A 19,503-nucleotide genomic window follows, 5' to 3' on the forward strand; every position below is an offset into this window, starting at 1 on the left:
TTGTCGTTCAATGTGCATACAAACAATTTTAAAATTTTACATAGACAATGTTGATCTATATCAATATTGATGAAAAATATGCCTCGGAGGAATAGAAAACTTAATTTAATTGCTTCTCGAATAATAAAAGCCATTGAGATATATGGTATATTTAAAGTTAATAACATAGGATGATGTCACTTATATATTATTGTACACCTTGTTTGCATGGGAAATAAGACTCGCATTTCCGTATGATAGAAGAAATTTTGTGGGGTATATATTTCCCGTGTAACAATTATCTTGCTCATAGTTCAACTTTGTACTTGTTTGGCTTTACAAATATTTTGATATGAGCGTCACTGATGAGTCTTGTGTAGACGAAACGCGCGTCTGGCGTACTAAATTATAGTCCTTGTATCTTTGATATCTATTTAGAACGATAGATATGATAAGGATAACACTAATTGACAATTATATATAGAGACAAACGTACATAAATCATGTCTTAGGCATCAACAAAGAAAAGGGAAAGTTCCATTCATCTCTTGTTAAACAATTTAACATTTCTCAAGTTACGTGGAAATATCTGGAAAAAAAGGTAAAAAGAATACCAAAGGTTAGATTCTAAACTCATAAATTGGAGGTCAAATAAACAAAAATACAAAATCCCAATAAAAATTCTAAATAAAAAATCATGTATCAAATAGCAAAATTAAAAGCTCATACACAACAAACGAATGGAAAACAATTGTCTTATCCAGGACTGCATTTTTTGTAGATAATTGTGGATTAAACCCGACTTAAAAGCTAGCTAATTTAAAACCTCTCTTGTCAAGAGAGAAGGAAAATTCAAGAAAAAAACAACTTTTACACTGAAAAACACACATATCTATTTTAAAATACTGTAGCATTTAAATAAACAGTAACAACATACAAAAACAAAAAATATAAGATATAAAATTAAAATAATATAGGAATAAAAGCATATATGAAATGAGTATTTCAAGAAATTATGCAATGACAAAAAAATCTGTGTATGAAAAGACTAGTACACAGTTCATAAAATATATTTTTACAAATTGCCTTTTCATAACACATCGATCTGTTGTACAAATGATGCATTGTTAATCACATAATACAGCAATGCAACGTGGGATATGTAAGCCTTTATAAGGCAGATGAAAATATAAATTTTCCAAAAAAATGGAAGAGGTCAAATATTAGATATTTTTAAAGAAATATATGAACATCATTTCAATGGGAGACCATTTTTTTAAATGTTAACTTTTTCTCTTCTTTATAAAAGAAAAGCCCCAAACACCGCAATGAAAATGAAAATATAAAATTTATGTAATCCCAAGTTCTTGTTTAACATTAGATGCTCTTTCTTCCATTACTTTTCTTATTTTTAACATTTTTTTATCCTCGTATCTGGTAAAGTTCATACAGTTCTTCCAGTATGCCACTGCTGGACATGTTCTATAGTGGTGTACTACTATATGATGTTTTTTTAAATATATTCTGAAATAGAAAACATTTTTACTCATCAATAGGAAGTATCTTAGTACTTTACATTTGCAAGTTATATTTTCAATATGATATGAACAACCTTAAATTCTTAAAAAGCTCCCATCTTTTAATTTTTTATATAGATCTTTATTTGCAAAACATACATAAACCAATTTTGGTTGTGGCAAATACATTGACAAACAAACATAATGAAACATAATGAAAACTCGACAATAGTATAAGAAATATGATAAAAACAGTTACTGTTCTCCTTTCCTCAGTTCTAATGACTCTTTAATAAAAGAAACAACTGCTTTTACATCATTTGGTGTTGATGGATTAAGTACATAAGTTTATCATTAAAATAGAGTTTACTAAAATTTACATATTTTTGTATATAATATTTTAGAGAGGTTTCTCTTATATTTTTATTTATTTTACAATTGAAGTAAAATGAAATTCATCGTCTAAGATATTACATATTTTACATTTTCTTTCATTTCGTGGTATTTTGGTATATCGTCCAGTTTCTATGAAGAGACAATGATCGCTTATTTAATGGTTATAATTTCCTCATAAAAATACTACTTCATATAAAACACTATTTTATAATAATACATGCTTTTGTATTTAAATTTTAACACATTTGTGCAATGTACAGTTATATTCTAATAAAGTTAATGCAGTTGTTAAGTAAGATGCTAAGACGATTAGTTTCTATATCACAAGTAGTTCTGGGCATTAACAATAACACGAAAAATAATTGATAACAATGCATTGAAAAAAGATGAAGAAGAGGAATCGACCTCTATTTGAACTCAAACACAAAACACGACTTGACCTGGGCCTTTACGAAAATTAGTAAAAATCACAAAAATACTGAACTCCGAAGAATATTCAAGAAAGAAAGTCCCTAATGAAATGGCCAAATCAAAAAGCTCAAAAACATCAAACGAATGGATAACAAATGTCATATCCCTGGCCTGTTACAGGTAAATGTGTAGAAATTGGTGGATTAAACCTCGTTTTGAAGCTAGTTAAACCTCTCGCACACTTATGACAGTCGCGTCAAATTCCCTTATATTGAAAAGATGTGTGAACAAAATAAACAGGCATAAAAGGTAAAAATGTAAACAGCAAAACAGGGTACAAGAGTCAACATTATGTTATAATCTTAATCAATATAATATATATATATATAGCAAAGAAGCACAAAAAGGCATATAGACAAACTGTTACTACGAACTTTATCTTGATAGTAAGCTATAGGAATTCTACAGATAGATACGAGGATACCATTTCGTTAAAAAACGAATTTTGCACAAAAAATGATTTTCTTTTAGGAATTTCAATATAAGAATGGCGGACATCTAGATAATATACAAGAAAAATAATTTTTTTTACCAATGTTATTATTTTCCAAATTCCCTTACCTTCTAAATCCAGATTTTGGAGTAAGTTCGTGCGTGGTTGTACTTGCCGTCCTACTAGGAATGTAAACATTCTTATAATTTACATAACGAGGATCAACTCTCTGTGTATATTGAGTCATTTGTAGAAATCCATCCCCAGAAATTCCCCAGTTAGCCAAAAAGTATGAATGATTCAATGTAAATCCGGCAGCATTTTGATACTTTGGCAGTAGCGTATCCTGAAATAAGTTAAAATGTTATATTCTTACATGAACTATACACATGAACACGTGCATGAGTTATATAACATTCAGTGACAATACTGATTAAAAACATGTAAATTAATTATGGATATACAAATGAATGAAGAGAAATCAAATTGGTCAAAATAGCTAGAAGGAAAAAAGAATTGAGGTCATAGTTTAGTTATGACAGTGAACCAAACAATTATATGGCACTATTACATATAGCTCTATAACTTTTTTTTACTGCAGTTCTTACAGTACATGAAAAAGCTAAATGTGTATCACCGTTAGTGAGTCACTCAGTATTTCTTTTAAATTGTAGTTCATTACAGATGATCCGGTCTATGTTTAAAAAATGATTTGAAAACCATCTAATAAACTGATATTTTGTATTAGAATAAAAAAAAAATTGCTAATTAGAGTAATTGCCATTTCGAGTTTACATGGAGTATGAAATATTCATCGCATTGACCCATTCAGCAGTAGGTTATATATTTTTATATAAGATTTGGATTTAAAATATTTTTGGCCACGAGCATCACTGAAGAGAAATGTTTTGTCGAAATGCGCATCTGGTGCAAGAAAAAAAAGTACCGTAAATCTTGTTAACAAGATATATTTTGTTCATATTTTTTTCAAAATGTCTCAAAGTCTAAATAAAATACAGATCGAGCAATGTTCCATTCTTATATCAATCGGCAATCATCGGGTGAAATCGCTTGTCTTTTATCAAATTAGATAAAGGAACAAAATCGGCCAAATTGTGACGAATAGATCCGAGTTATAAGACCTTTCGAGAAGCTCTCGTTTAATCATAATGATGTAAACCTTTACAAAATTGAAGACTGCATGAAATTTCATTGGCTGATGTGACAGAGAGTTAAACGAAGTGTTGTAAAATGAGATCATTAACCGTATATTTGAATTGGAGTAAGCTCTGACCTTGCCACCTATAGACTGTATCTTAATATAAACAAAACTAAATCCATTAATCAGAAATTAAAGATATAGAAAAGTTAAGATAATACGTTTTCTAAATTTTCCCCTGAATACTTTTAATTATAAACAAACGTTGGTCAAGGTTTTGCAAAATTGTTGTTGTGGTAAATATCTTTTAACACTACGCCGACGACGATGGGTTGACGGTTTGATATGCCTCACTTCCCAGACAAAGTAGTTCAGGCTCGACAAAACAAGGATAATGATAACAGAAAACATACATTGAAATATTCCTTTATATTTCGTAAGTTGGACTGCACTATGAATTCGTCAAAATCTACATTCGCAACAAAGTCATAACCTTGAAGTTTTTCCTGACAATGATCCAAGGCTACCATTTGGTCATGTTCACCTTGGGGCGAAGATCGGCGAAAATGTCTCCATGGTAAATCTAATGAAAATAGTAATAAATATTGAATTATAATCAAACAGCAGAAGAAGGGTGTAAAGATGTAAGGTTTTAACTATAGAAACGTAATACATGTTTTATAACTCTATCAATTGTTCTAAACAATTTATTAAAAACAATAAACATGTGAAATAAGCATAAACAGTAAAATAATTAGTATGACGTGGCGCATGTTATTGGTACATTATTCATTTTGAAATAGATTATAATTAAAAACAAAACATTCAAATGTCAGCTAAAATTGAGAATGGAAATGGGAAATGTGTCAAAGAGACAACAACCCGACCATAGAAAAAAACAACAGCAGAAGGTCACCACCAGGTTTTCGATGTAGCGAGAAATTCCCGCAACCCGAGTCGACCTCCAGCTGGTCCCTAAACAAATATAAACTAGTTCGGTGATAATGAACGCCACACCAAAGTGTACACAAGAAACTAAAATTAAAATAATACAAGACAAAAAAAGGCCAGAGGCTCCTGACTTGGGACAGGCGCAAAAAATGCGGCGGGGTTAAACGTGTTTATGAGATCTCAACCATCCCCCTATATCTCTAGCCAATGTAGAAAAGTAAACGCATAACAATACGCACATTAAAATGACAAATACAATAGTGGGCAAATTGTGTTGATCTAATTGGTGAGTGCTGTTGTTATACACAACTTCCAGTACTATTGACAGTAACGTGAACGTCAGTTTCAATTGGACTGAGGAAGCGGGGGTGTCTGGAGAGATTCGACTTCTTTTGGTAGGACTAACAAAGTCAAATAAGATTGAAGTATGAAATTACAACCTCATTATAGTTGATGATCAGCTTTAAGAAATGATTTTACTATCACATTTAAAAATTTAAAGGTTGCACTTTGTAAATAAAGCTGTTTCACAAGCCAAGTTCTTTTGGGGATATATATACTATTAATGCTTATTTGTGAGCTTATACTGGTTCCCAGATATGATCTCTGTGTTTCATCTGATAGAGACATAACTTGGGAGTGTTACCAGTATAGACAAACCTGGTAGCGCCTAAAATTTTATTCTTAGGAGGTCAAAAAGTGAGGGCCCTCATGGGGTTTTTGATTATGAGATTACTTGGCCGTTTTTTTAATGATTATTTGATTATTAAGCCAAATATTTCATGATTATTTGATTACCTAGGACTGTATTTTTAGTTTATGATTATTTGATTACTAAAGATAAGCAAATATTTAATGATTATGTGATTATATTGGCAAAAAAATGGTGATTATGTGATTACTAGGACCCCCCCATGAGGGGCCTCAAAAGTGGAGGTAGGGGTATCGAAATTAAGTATAAGTTTTTAAGTATAAGTTTAAAATGTATAAGTTTAAAATCTATAAAAATTCAGGTCATATTTATATAGATGTTGAAATATGCCGCACAGCCAATAGATATTTTGACCTTTGAATAAAATTGTAGTGCAAATCAACTTTTCGTTCTGGGATATAATTTTTCACGAACTTTCATAGTAAACGTGTCACATTTTAGCCCTATGGAAATTGCATTGTCTATATTAACAAAATTGCAACCATTAACCACTTTTTCACAACTTCTGAATTATCATTACCGGAATCATTCAATTAAGCAATCAATCGCTTTGAGTACATTTTGTTTGCTTTATCTAGTTTTGGGACGTCATCTGTTCACGGAGTTAAAATAAGAATACCATTCTTTAAGTTATCTTAAGAAAAAATACAAATAAGAGAGCAACAGTGCTTTTCTAAAAAAAATTGTATAATGCAATAATGTGACAAAAATGTGCAAATACTAGGCAGCTATGTGTTTTGCAGCAAATAAAATCGAGAATAAAACCTAGACTGATAAGAAATAAATATTGAAAAGAAATGCACACTGTCAGAATAGAATCAGAAAAAAATAATATTATATTTAAAAGTATATGTTAATTGCGAGGGAAAATTAGAAAAGGCATATATATATGATAAAGTCAGATGGACTACTCGGAAACTACAAGTATTTATGCTAAAGGGAACCTTTTACTCAGTGTATATAAAGTGCGAATCCAGCTTATTTCTGCTAGTTCATTTTTACTGTTATATGCGGGTATGTCTATTGTAGAATAAAGGATCATGGGAAAACTGTATTTGTTTATGTTTTGAAAATATCAAGTTAAGTGATTTGAAGATAAGTTTTGACATATTTTTATTGTGATATGTCTTTATAATATACAAACATAGCATTAAAGTTCAAATAAGTGTTATAAAAGCATCATAATATAGCATATCGATTATTGAAAGCGATCCATTTTAACTATAGATGCGATGAATTATCACTGTTAGTGCAGTCATTAATAATGTAGAATTTTCAAAGATGCGAGGAATTTTTATTGTAGAATTATGTGATAAATGCACTTGCAACAAACGAAAAAACTTAGTTGATGACTTTAGGATTTATGAAACCTGTATTTTCAAATTGAAATACAAACTCCTCATTCATTCTTCATCAAATATATAGCTTTTCAAACTTGTAACAAAAGCGATTCTCAAAATGAAAAATTCTAGATCCGCAAATGGATACTACCGCAGAGGTAAAACCATACACATTTGGGTTATTGTACACGAAATGCATGCTAAAATTCATTTTTGTTGATTTTAGACCCTTTGGAACTCTATGTGGGCTATTTCAGCAACTAGGCAAATTTCCCCAAACTAGATTCACGGTTAGATTCAGCATGTAAACGAATCCCAAATATCTATATTAAAGGACTTTTGTCTATAAATTTGGACCCCACAAAATTGAAAAAGGGACCAAAAATATTAAAAAAATGCATGCATCGGATACATTTTTTATTGAAGGACTAAATATACAAAAATCTCTTATTCTAGGGATCCCGCTTACTGTTTTGGCAGATTCCCGTATTCCGCTTATTGTTTTGTCAGATTCCCGTATCCCGCTTATACTATGCAGTTCTCATTTTTTGTACTGTGGATTCATTAATATTCGTTGGATACCAATTTTCGTGGGTACATGATAACCACGAATTTAAATGTTCAAAGAAACGTTCTATATGTTTTGTATGCAAATATTGGCATAACCACGAAATCAAATATCCACGAAAATGCAATTTTTCGTCAATCCACGAAAATTGATACCCACGAAAATAAATGAATCCACAGTAATTATCCGTTTCCCGCTAGACTTCATTTCTCGTTTTTCACGACACAATCATTTGACTTTCACCTCAAACTCCGGACAGTGATCGTTTCCGTTCCGGAACTATTTTCCTTTACTCCATCAATGGTCGGCCATATTTGCTTCAGTAGCAACAAAAGGTCATCTCGGGTCAAACCACTTGAACAGCGCGTAACGAAAAAAGCCGAAGGCAGTGATAGTGTAGAGTAGTATTCGGGCCCGTATGCAGATCGGAACTGGAACTGCCGGTGAGTTTGACTTTCACCTGTCACGCTTGCAAAAAATCGGCAATCCGGCGTCACGCTAATACCCAAATGCGACCCACTATTTGACTCTATTCTGACTCATATTAAGCCCATTATAAATATATTAAAAAATTAGCGTGGATTTTTTTTTATCCCGTCTCGTTTCGTTTTTGATCCATATATAGATGTCGTATGTGACAATGAGACAACTCTCCATCCGAGTCACAATTTATAAAAGTAGACCATTATACGTCAAAATACGGTCTTCAACATGGAGTTTTGGCTCACTCCGAACAGCAAGTTATAAAGGGCTCCAGTGTAAAACCTTTTAAACGGTAAACAAAGGTTTGTTTAATTGTTTATACAAACTTTGTAAATAAGATTGACATTTTTAAACAATATGAATAAGCATAGTTTAACCTGTATTTTTAATATTTGAATTACATTGGGTGTTATCATAATGATTATTCAATAAAAGAAAAGCAAGCAAGTCAACTAAAGTCTTGCTCTACATGCTTAAAGAAATGAGCTGTTATAGATAAAAAAATATATATATACAGTGAAAATGCACCGCATATACAAGACTAATGATTCGCTCCACAGTGAAAATGAAAGAATAGTATCATTATTCGACAGTAAACATGACTAGCATTACGAAATCATCATAGTGGAATTTGGTTAAATATGAAGAAACTGAATGACAAAACAGATTAGACGTTATACAACTTTATTAATTGTATTAAAATGAATATTTTTTACTGCAACAACATCTCACCTGTTAGTTATAAAGCACCTGCACGACTTGTTCGTGAAATGTCATAAATATTCACCTATTTTGGTATATATTTCACAGCTGGATGGCTTTAGGCGCGATAAAACCCCGCTGCATCTCTTACTTTGTTTTATTAGTATTATGTATTTCTGAACATATACATTTTAACTAATTTTCTTCATTTTATTCAAAAATTAAAAAAAGTTCGTCTGTTTATTTATAATTCTACATTAGACATTTATGGCATATACAGTAAAAATGATATTTTAGGATCCGCACTTTACATACACTGTTACTTTTCAATTTGTAATTCTATACAAATACGGCGGTACTATTTTCCTCAACAATATTCAATGTGGAAAATCTGCAATAAAAAATCTCTAGTACGTAGAATCAGATTCAAAACAGTGTGGCTGTGGCCATTGATTGGCGAACTAAACCATCCCATTGACTGGGACAAATTATGTAAACGTTTATCTGTAACGACCACTGCTCACTTCTTGCTTATTACAGAATTTAAATTGTGGGGTCACCAAAGGTTCTTTACACCTTTAATAATAAAATAATTCGAAAAAAGTAATCAGGAATAACCTGTATGTTTTGATTTGTATTATTGATATAAATCAAAACATCGAATTATTTCTGATAAGTTTTTTTAATTACTTTATTTAGGTGTTGAGAACCTTTGGTGACCCCGCAGTTTAAGTGTCTTTAACAAGTACATAGTGAGCAGTGGTCGTTAAAGACAAACGTTTACATAATCTGTCCCAGTCAATGGGATAATTTAGGTCGTCAATAAATGGCTACAGCCACACTGTTTTAAATACGATTCTATATATGCGACTTAAAACAGGCCATGTCAACAAAACGTTTGACCTTGTTTTCTAAGCTTCGCAGAGACAACAAGAAAGTTTACCATACAATGCGAGTAAAAATTATAGAGTTTATTCTCAAGCTACAGTTAGTAATTGCACAAGCATAAAGTACTGATAATGTATTCTAGTATCTAAAATATAGAAGCGTTATAAGCTATATAAGCATGCACACAACCTGACAAAATAAAACTAGTTAATGTCAAAAGTATAATAAATTTATGACTATTCCAGGCGCGGATCCAGAGGGGGGATGTCCGGGGGTTGAAACCCCCCTTTTTTTGGACGATCAATGAATTTGAATTGGAACATATAGTTGGAACCCCCCCCCCCTTTTTTCCTGGGTTAGGAACCCGCCTTTTTAAAATGGCTGGATCCGCCCCTGTATTCTATGTATTTCTCATATACCGGTATTTGTTATGTTATATATATGTATATGTTAAAACAATTGCATTAAGAATGTTGTACTTTTAATTTAAAATTTGCAAAGGTATCGTCTCCTCTAAAATATCTAAATATATACTATACTTATATCATATAAATGTTGCTTAAATTTAAATATTGTATGTTTGAAAATATCAGTGTAATGTTTGTCTTGGTAACAATCCAATATTCGGATATGTAAGGTGCAGTCGGAAGAGGAAAACTTTCAAGATATATGATTGTACCGCTAAAATGACGCTTAATTTATAAAAAAGTAAGCTGGCATGGAAAACGTTTAAGCACTTATTGTGTGAAAAAAAAAGTTTATCAAAACATTTTAATATTACCTTTAAGTTCCTCATTGCTGAAGTCTTTAAAACATGAAGTTCTATCTTTTACCTCGCAGTTGGCATTTTTTTCTGCAAAAATACATTAAAAAAATGAAAATATGGTTTAATACATTTGAAAGCTAGACATAGTTTTAAAACAGTTGTTTTAGTTTGTCTATATATATAAATTCAATAACTCACGGTATTTCATTAAAATGCTGATTATTCTTATAGGGACTAGAAAGATAACAATTTATCAGCGTATTTGAATGCAGACAATGGGATGCATTTCGACGTTATCATAATAAATAAAATATCTTTTAGCTTTCATTTTTAAACAATATTTACTTTAATCTTACTAGCTACATAAACACAATTTGCACAGGCACTTGTCTTAGAATTTATTTCCCCTATATACCTTAATATAACATGGGAATATAGGGAGAACAAAATCTGAGACAAGTTCCTGTGAAAATTCCCTATTCAACATACACTACATAAAAGGGAGTTTATGTTGACAATCCAGAAGAGAAAACAAATTAATATAATATAAAACAACTTTTTACGATGATTCTTGTTTGAAGTTCGAATTGGTTGAGTAACTTTATCGATAACCATTTGAATGGAAATTTGAAAATATGCTATAGACATGGAACCGACCATATATCGGTCGCGTAGTCGATGAAATCAGTCAATAACATGCAGTTGATGTTTACTTAGTATATACCATATCTGGATAACTTTGCAGTTACTGATTCAAACTGTATATATTTATATTCATTTTTATGTTACTTGGTTTTTTTTCTCTGATAATTTCTACCTTTAGTAACATAGGCCATCTTTAAGGGCGTTGGATATGCAGTTACTTGATTTCCTTTATAGTAGGGACAAATTCACTAAACTTGCGAAAAAAGTGATGGTTGTAAAGTTTAGTAACAACTACCGCAGTGGTTTTAGATATTTAAGTGCAGTGACAGCGTTCAATTAACGTTAGATGTTAACGTAGTTATCAAAAGTACCAGGATTATAATTCAGAACGCTAGACACGCGTTCCGTCAACACAAGACTCATTAGTGACGCTAATCTTTATAAAGCCAAACAAGTCAAAAGTTGAAGAGCAAAGAAACTTAACGTCAGACCAGATTAGCTGCAATAGACCACTTTCGCGTTCATCCGTCGCCGGAAAAAACTCGTCAATTGTACGCGTCTTTATGACATCATTTACCAGATAGAGGGTGTCGCTATATCCCTGTAGTATTTACGTTCATCAAGCGTCTAAGTGAACGTCATTGTGCAGGATAAACTAGAAATAATGGTTGGTCTGTAGGTACTTAATGACAATTCCCTAATGACAGCAGCGCTGATTTTCAATTTTGAGAATTCAATTTGCCGAATAATTTGTACAATATAGAATTTTATCCTGCAATTGGGTGTCCTACTATACAGATACAGCCCTACAGATATCGCTATGCTGTATCTGTATACTATACAGATATCGCTTTAAAGCTCCGCCCACTGCCGGACTGAGTATTGTTTGAACCTGTTTGACCTCAGAATGTGTATTCCCGTTGCATTCCAATGACGATGACAATTGTCGATTTCAAAACTTGAATGTGTATGATTGTGTTGTCAATTTCAGCATGCATGTTTAGTGAAATTCCATGTCAAGTCTGAAGCGTAGGACAACTCGTACACTTCTGTTTCAAATTGGACAATGTTTTGTTATTTGTTTTTATTATTGAAATAAGTTTTTTGGGTAAAATAGATAATAATTCACCTTGAGCGATGCATTATTGTTGACCATTCGAGATTCTTTTTTAGCGAACCCGTCTGCAGCGTAATGTGTGATTTTGATATTACTGCGCGGGCCTCAAGGGTTCACAAATCGAAAATAAATGCTAAATATGTTAGTTTTTTGTGTCTCTCAAAACACAAACAATATACAGAATTAATTGCAGGATAAAGACAATAACTGTTTAGTGTCTTTAAATATTAGCTGTATTTGTACTCGGCTCGAAACAGGTGAAGTAGCTCGCTAAAAGCTCGCATACACCTTGTTTCCTAGCCTCGTACAAATACAGCTGATATTTAAAGACACTAAACAGTTATTGTCTATATAATTCCCAACCACTCGCTCAACATTGGAATGGATGTGACGACGCCCCTAAACGCACAAATGACGTTCACTAAAACTAAAGTTTTTGACGGAAATGCATCGAACTCGAAAGTTGTCTATTAATTCAACCCTTTAAAACAATCAAAGAAAATTGTGTGGAACAATGAAATTATGCTTTATTTTAGTTTTAATTGTAATGCTTTCTTTTTATGAGTGAAATGAGCTAGTTAACAGTTTACAAAAAAATAGAAACACATTAATACATAATTAAATGAATGCATACTTATGTCTATTCCTGGCAACGGAGAAGGGAAAATGTCCATGTCTAACAATCCTGTTTTGTTGTAGTATTTAAGCACTTTATAAGAATCTCTATTTATCAGCTGAACCATGGTTATGATGCGATCTACGCCCATTAAACGATTGTACTCAAACCATTCAATCAGTTTAATTGGTTCCTGAGAACCATACGCCATTTTAGAACAAATAGCCATTTTACCAGCTTGTCTCGTTGGATATATAACTTTGTTTATTTGTGGACAAGGGTCTTTTTTTATATCATTTAGCGGACTAAGACCGATTTGAGTAAAGTAGCCTTTAATTTGGTGGTATTCATTTTCCAAATTGCATGTATATTGACAAGCACACATATTTGCTCGTCCATGATTTGAACGTTTCCTGCTTAAAGTAGCTTTAACCATCTCAATATTTTTATTTGTAGAATATAAGAAGCAATTGAACTGGGTGCTTCCTTTGCACCATGATGTTATGATGATCGAGGTGTATTTTGTCCAATCAGCACTCGGCTTGGCTACTGCTGAATATGTATAGAGGTCATCTCGACGACAAATCTTCACACCAGGCGTCACCTATCAAATATAATTGTAAAGATATTCATAAAAGAAAAATCATACTTAAGGTGGTACCCAACACCTTCACTAAAATAAATATGGCTCGTTTAGTTTTCATAAAATTTTGACAAAGTATTTACTTTGACCCTTTCACAAAAATATGAAAAATTCTAAAAATGTTAATCAATCATTTTATCAGAAAAAAATACACTGGTTAAATAGCAGTTCAAGTTGACAAAGACTAATTTTGATCATTGACAAGCTTAATATTCCCTTAACAACACAACGTAATTAAAACGTTTAAGCTTATTTTATAGAGTTATCTCCCTGTAGTGTTAAGTACCACCTTAATATTAAAAAAAAAGACAAATAGGGTATATCCATCCATGTCATAAAATCAGTATATGCACAGAAAAATATACAAGATGGAGAAATAGAGCTTTATTGCCGTTCTTCATCTCTTCTAAAAATGGCATACTCAAGGAGCAAATAAACATTATTCTCACTGCAAGTTTAAGACGACCCATATAGCACCGGTTTTAGCGGAATCTCTTTCAAACTGACGACCGCAAGTAATAAAGTATTAACAATAAAAAAAACTGACAAAGATATCAAAGATCACCAACCTGTCATTAGTCTAATTTAATCTTATCTTATTTGTTGACTCGTCCTCAATAGGCATGACATATATGCTACTTGACACTAAGAAGCAATACTGAATCTATCAATAGATTTTTGTATTGGGACAGATATAAGTTCATCGTACTTACGAAATCTTGTTCTGACTATAAGGTTTGAATTCATAAAGTTTAGCTTTTTTGTATATAAATTGATGGATGGATTGATAATTGGTTTACATCGTGCGTCAAACCAAATTCATATCGACCAGATTTTGACATTGCGAGACAAATGAAAATAAAATAGGGAGAGGTGGTATGATTGCTAATGAGACTACGAGTACTATCTACCAGAGATCGAATGACGTAGATACTAGCAATTATATGAATCCTGCTTTGTACTAGACATACAAAGAGAACCGGATTTTAACGTACTGTTTCACAAGGTAATTTAAGTCCACATGAAGACATATCAATTTACCCGGCTAGGACATTATAAGTTATCGTGCTTTGACCCAACTAACATGGTTATTTAGACGGTGTCGAAAATTGTTGAACGGTGAGCGCGTTATCACGCTTTGACCCAACTAGCATGATTATTTAGACGGAGTCGAAAATTGTTGAACGGTTCGGGCGAAAAAATGTTTTGACTACGCCCCAACCAGTCTTTGAGCTTAATCTTCATTGCCACGTGCTAGGGTATAGCGGAAAGGCAGAAAACACCAAGTCTTGATGGCTTGATATTTTAGGTATACAATGTCAATGAATAAATCTGGTAATTATTTTATAAAAACATATATACGCTTACTTATGAAATGTTACTCACGTGACGTGTAAAGTTTACGCCTTCCGTCTCGTCTCTGCTGAACACACTCTGTACATGATCCTGCTAAAACGATGGAATAACTTATCACTTTATAAATACACAGCTAAAAACTTACTTTATATATATATATATATATATTTATGTTAAGTACGAAGAGTTCTCAAAACCACCTGTATGTTCGAAATATCCCAAATTCGAAATCGGAAAATGGAGCATTGCTCGTGAATTTGTGACAGCGATATTTTCCGCTTTGTTTTATTTCATGGACATTCAAACTTTATCGAAAAGCAATATACTATTGTTCTCGAAATTGTCAGCTTACATGTTAAGAAGTTAATCCATTTTAATCCTGATATTGTCCATTTCTTGCTATCATATATATGTTTTAATTGTATTATTCGTTTATAGCATTACGTGACAAATTTCATGATTACATGTAGTTATGATTAAGTAAGATTATGTATATACATTTTAAATCGTTTATATGCGAATGAGCAGTTGGATACCAGTGGTCAATGTTTACGGACGCCGTGCATTTACAGTGACATTCATTGTGTTTAGTATAGAACATTTATTGGAATTACCATTTGTTGTATGATTTCGGAATATTTACCGTTGAACTTTTATTGTAATTGATGTATTGCACTATTGAAGAAGTTGTATATAAAACATCGTAAGTTTTGTTGACTTTATCCAGTGAATTTTCCCTCCGAATTCTAAATATAACAGGAACGACGAAAACCTCTGTTATATAGTTAACAGTCGGGTGGGACTGACTATTGTGTGTTGCCGCTCGTTAACCGATTTATTTGGGGAAATTGATTTCTGACCATAACTAATCTATAAAATAAATCACCAATATTGAGCGTTTTTCCAGATGGAAACTATTAGGAAGAATTATTTTTTAAGCGTCGCTGTTAGCCAACTGTTAGGCAAAACCTATAGTAATTTACCGCACCATTGAGGGTACCGCATTGCTCATAAACCCAGCTATTTTGAGAAATGTGATAATGACTCCTGGAACTGATTGATATACAAAAACTAAATCTTGAGCGTCGCTCATGGAGCCAACTGTTAAAAAAATGAAGCACCAAGTGATATGCAAAGACATTTGTGAGGGAAATTTGACTACTAGTATTTAGCGTTGCAAGCACTTATTAGAGAGAGAAAAAACGGACTATTAAGCGTCGAGTATGGAGACAATAGTCAGGAATGTCATGCTCAGAAGGAAAACTTAAAATAAAAGTACTGTTGGTCGACGGTCATGAAGAGAACGGTTATGCAGAATGGACTTTTTAGTGTCGCTCACGAAGCCATTCGTCAAGGAAAACGGATGGTTGGTTTATTTAGCCAATAGTTTTGAAAAATGGACTTATCGGCATTGATTATAGAGCCAACTCTAAAAGTGTTTCACATGCGTCAGTCAATGAGTCAACTGTAAAATGAAATCATTGATCCAACACGTCATAGTTTCTTCGTAGCAAAAACAATAGGACAAAAATGTAAAAGGCAATTAATTGTTTTCAAAACCGCAATACAGAATATCTGACAGGAACAAACAAAAATAGAATTTTGATACCTTTCTAAAATAAATTCTACCAAAATTACAATAGTTCAACTTCTGTATATGTGGAAGAGTGGATTTTTTGCCATTAACCCTGGATGCATTAATCTGGATGCATTAATTATATTATATGTACTAATTCTAAATATCTCTTGAAGTAGGTAATTCGTTTGCAATCTACTTGTGATTAGGTCTTATTTTATTGGTCATTGGTGGTCTTGTGATATTATGTATAGAGGGAATTCAAATTAAATGGCTGGTCAATTTTGGTCTTTGTTTACAAAAGTTTAAATAGTTTAATTATTTAGTATCCAGTCTTCAGTGTATATAAAGTGCGAATCCAGCTAGTTCATTTTTACTGTTATATGCGGGTATGTCTATTGTAGAATAAAGGATCATGGGAAAACTGTATTTGTTTACGTTTTGAAAATATCAAGTTAAGTGATTTGAAGGAAAGTTTTAACATATTTTCATTGTAGTATGTCTTCATAATATACAAACATAGCATTAAAGTTCAAATAAATGTTATAGAAGCATCATAATATAGCATATCGATTATTGAAAGCGATCCATTTTAACTATAGATGCGATGAATTATCACTGTTAGTGCAGTCATTAATAATGTAGAATTTTCAAAGATGCGAGGAATTTTTATTGTAGAATTATGTGATAAATGCACTTGCAACAAATGAAAAAAACTTAGTTGATGACTTTAGGATTTATGATACATGTTTTTTCAAATTGAAATACAAACTCCTCATTCATTCTTCATCAAATATATAGCTTTTCAAACTTGTAACAAAAGCAAAATGAAAAATTCTAGATCCGCGAATGGATACTACCGCAGAGGTAAAACCATACACATTTGGGTTATTGTACACGAAATGCATGCTACAATTCATTTTTGTTGATTTTAGACCCTTTGGAACTCTATGTGGGCTATTTCAGATCCTAGGCAAAAAATCCCCAAACTTGATAGACGGTTAGATTCAGCATGTCAACGAATCCCAAATATCTATATTTAAGGACTTTTGTCTATAAATTTGGACCCCACAAAATTGAAAAAGGGACCAAAAATATAAAAAATGCATGCATCGGATACATTTGTTATTGAAGGCATGACTGTAACAATAGGATGAATATACAAAAATATCTTATTCTGGGGTCTCATTGGGGGGTTCTGATCCTGGATCCCGCTTACTGTTTTTGGCAGATTCCCGTATTCCGCTTATTGTTTTGTCAGATTCCCGTATCCCGCTTATACAATGTTGTTCTCATTTTTTGTAATTATCCGTGTCCCGCTAGACTTCATTTCTCGTTTTTCACGACACAATCATTTGACTTTCACCTGTCACGCTTGAAAAAAATCGGCAATCCAGCGTCACGCTTATACCCAAATGCGACCCACTATTTTACTCTATTCTGACTCATATTGAGTCCATTATAAATATATTAAAAAATAAGCGTGGATTTTTTTATCCTTTCTTTATCCCGTCTCGTTTCGTTTTTGAGCCATATATAGATGTCGTACATGTATGTGACAATGAGACAACTCTCCATCCGAGTCACAATTTATAAAAGTAGACCATTATACGTCAAAATACAGTCTTCAACATGGAGTCTTGGCTCACACCGAACAGCAAGTTATAAACGGCTTCAGTGTAAAACCGTTCAAACAGGATAACAGAGGTTCAATCTATATCAAGATGTACGTAATTAGTGGTGAAGTGTCATGGAAATGGATAAAAAAAAATAAGGATAAAGATCAATCTACGCTTTCAGTGGCGTAGCTTGCATACATATGCTCAGATGCTCAAGCATCCACATCATTTTGACAGGAAAAAAAATATAAATAAAGATATGTTCACAGCAGTTCAACTCTGAGGTATCCGTATGAATCAAGGGTTAGGATATGAGGATAACATCCAATTATTTCCGATGAAGTATGCATGGTGTTTTATTAAGGACAATTTAGTTCATGTAATAAAACTAGATGGATAAATCGCAGAAAAGTCTGATTTTTTTTCGTAAAAAGATTACGTTGTCGGCTACAACCAACAAGTGCAGAAGACAATGCACAGATCCTGGGACATGTTTCATCTGAAATTGAGCCTAGTGGAGCGATGGCTTCTACAACTGACTAACAACATAACTGACAACTAAACCACCATATCCTGATATTGTCAAGTTCCGGTGACATGGAAGACGACGTGAAAAAAAACTCATTTATAATAGAGTTTGATCATTCAATTCAAGGTTCTTTCTAGGTCCACATATTAATTTTATTTACAATAAAAAAACAAAGTTCGTATGTCCCCTGCATTGCACATATTTTATGTAACCAAGGAACAATAACTAAAAAAAGATGATGTGTTTTTCCTTTTCCTTTTATTATTTTTATAGAGAAATAAAAGCTTCAGAGAAAATGAAATGGGATTACCGTTATAATTTATATTTCAAAAGGTCAAAGCTTGAATAGGACTTATTTTCGAAATTGTCATTGCTGATGATATAAAGATCTGGCAAGAATCGTACATATGAGAGTTCAAACAACACAAGACTGGATGTTTCGATGGTGTCCCCTGCGATGCGTTAATGGGATCACTTCAGTTCCCATATTCCGAAGTGCTGCTGTGATGGGGCCGATTTTTTAGAAATGCTAGGGATCACTTCAGCTCCTAGCTTTATAAAGAAGTGCTAGTGTGATGGGACCGTTTATGAGATGTCAAATATAAGATTGGTGGAAAACTTTTACATCAAATAAATAAATTTTGAATTACATCGAGAATTTCGAAAAAAACATTAAAATTTTGTTTGAAATATAATTATATGGATTGGTGGGTATTTTCAAATTAAACAAAAATCAAACCAGTGTTAGTTTCGGGGGGAGGGGAGGGGGTACATGTGCTTAAAAGAACAATGTTTGAAAAAAATATGATTTTCTGCATAAAATAGTCCCCAAAAAAAAATTCTCGCTCCGCTCTGCGAAGGCATGCACATCAGTTAAACCCTGGCTACGCCACTGGCTTTATAAGAAACTAAATGGAATACATTTGAAATAAATGTTATTTCTAGTAAATTTATTAGAGTGTTTTAAAACCAAACTTTCCTCCGTAAGTTAAATTTTATTTTCTTTCTCTTACTTTATCTATTGTTTGAGCAAGTCG

At 32.4% G+C, this 19,503-nt stretch overlaps 1 protein-coding gene across 10 annotated transcripts in view; it reads right to left on the reverse strand.

Moving 5' to 3' along the window:
• Positions 1 to 648: 648 nt before the first annotated feature.
• Positions 649 to 19,503, reverse strand: part of LOC134708216 (uncharacterized) — a 46,330-nt gene continuing 27,475 nt past the window's right edge. For 5 of the 10 annotated variants that reach the window (XM_063568590.1, XM_063568589.1, XM_063568591.1 and 2 more), the window contains 6 exons: positions 14,773 to 14,832; positions 12,762 to 13,347; positions 10,381 to 10,452; positions 4,369 to 4,538; positions 2,925 to 3,142; positions 649 to 1,503 (listed from right to left, as the gene is read on the reverse strand). In XM_063568590.1, the coding sequence (XP_063424660.1) occupies positions 1,329 to 1,503; positions 2,925 to 3,142; positions 4,369 to 4,538; positions 10,381 to 10,452; positions 12,762 to 13,347; positions 14,773 to 14,832 (1,281 nt within the window). In that variant the 3' untranslated portion in view covers positions 649 to 1,328. Of the gene's footprint in view, positions 1,504 to 2,924; positions 3,143 to 4,368; positions 4,539 to 10,380; positions 10,453 to 12,761; positions 13,348 to 14,772; positions 14,836 to 19,503 lie in introns of all 10 variants that reach the window. The other 5 variants (XM_063568585.1, XM_063568584.1, XM_063568586.1 and 2 more) reach the window with 1 other exon arrangement.

This window comes from Mytilus trossulus, chromosome 2 (assembly GCF_036588685.1).
Source record: "Mytilus trossulus isolate FHL-02 chromosome 2, PNRI_Mtr1.1.1.hap1, whole genome shotgun sequence".
NCBI lineage: Eukaryota > Metazoa > Mollusca > Bivalvia > Mytilida > Mytilidae > Mytilus > Mytilus trossulus.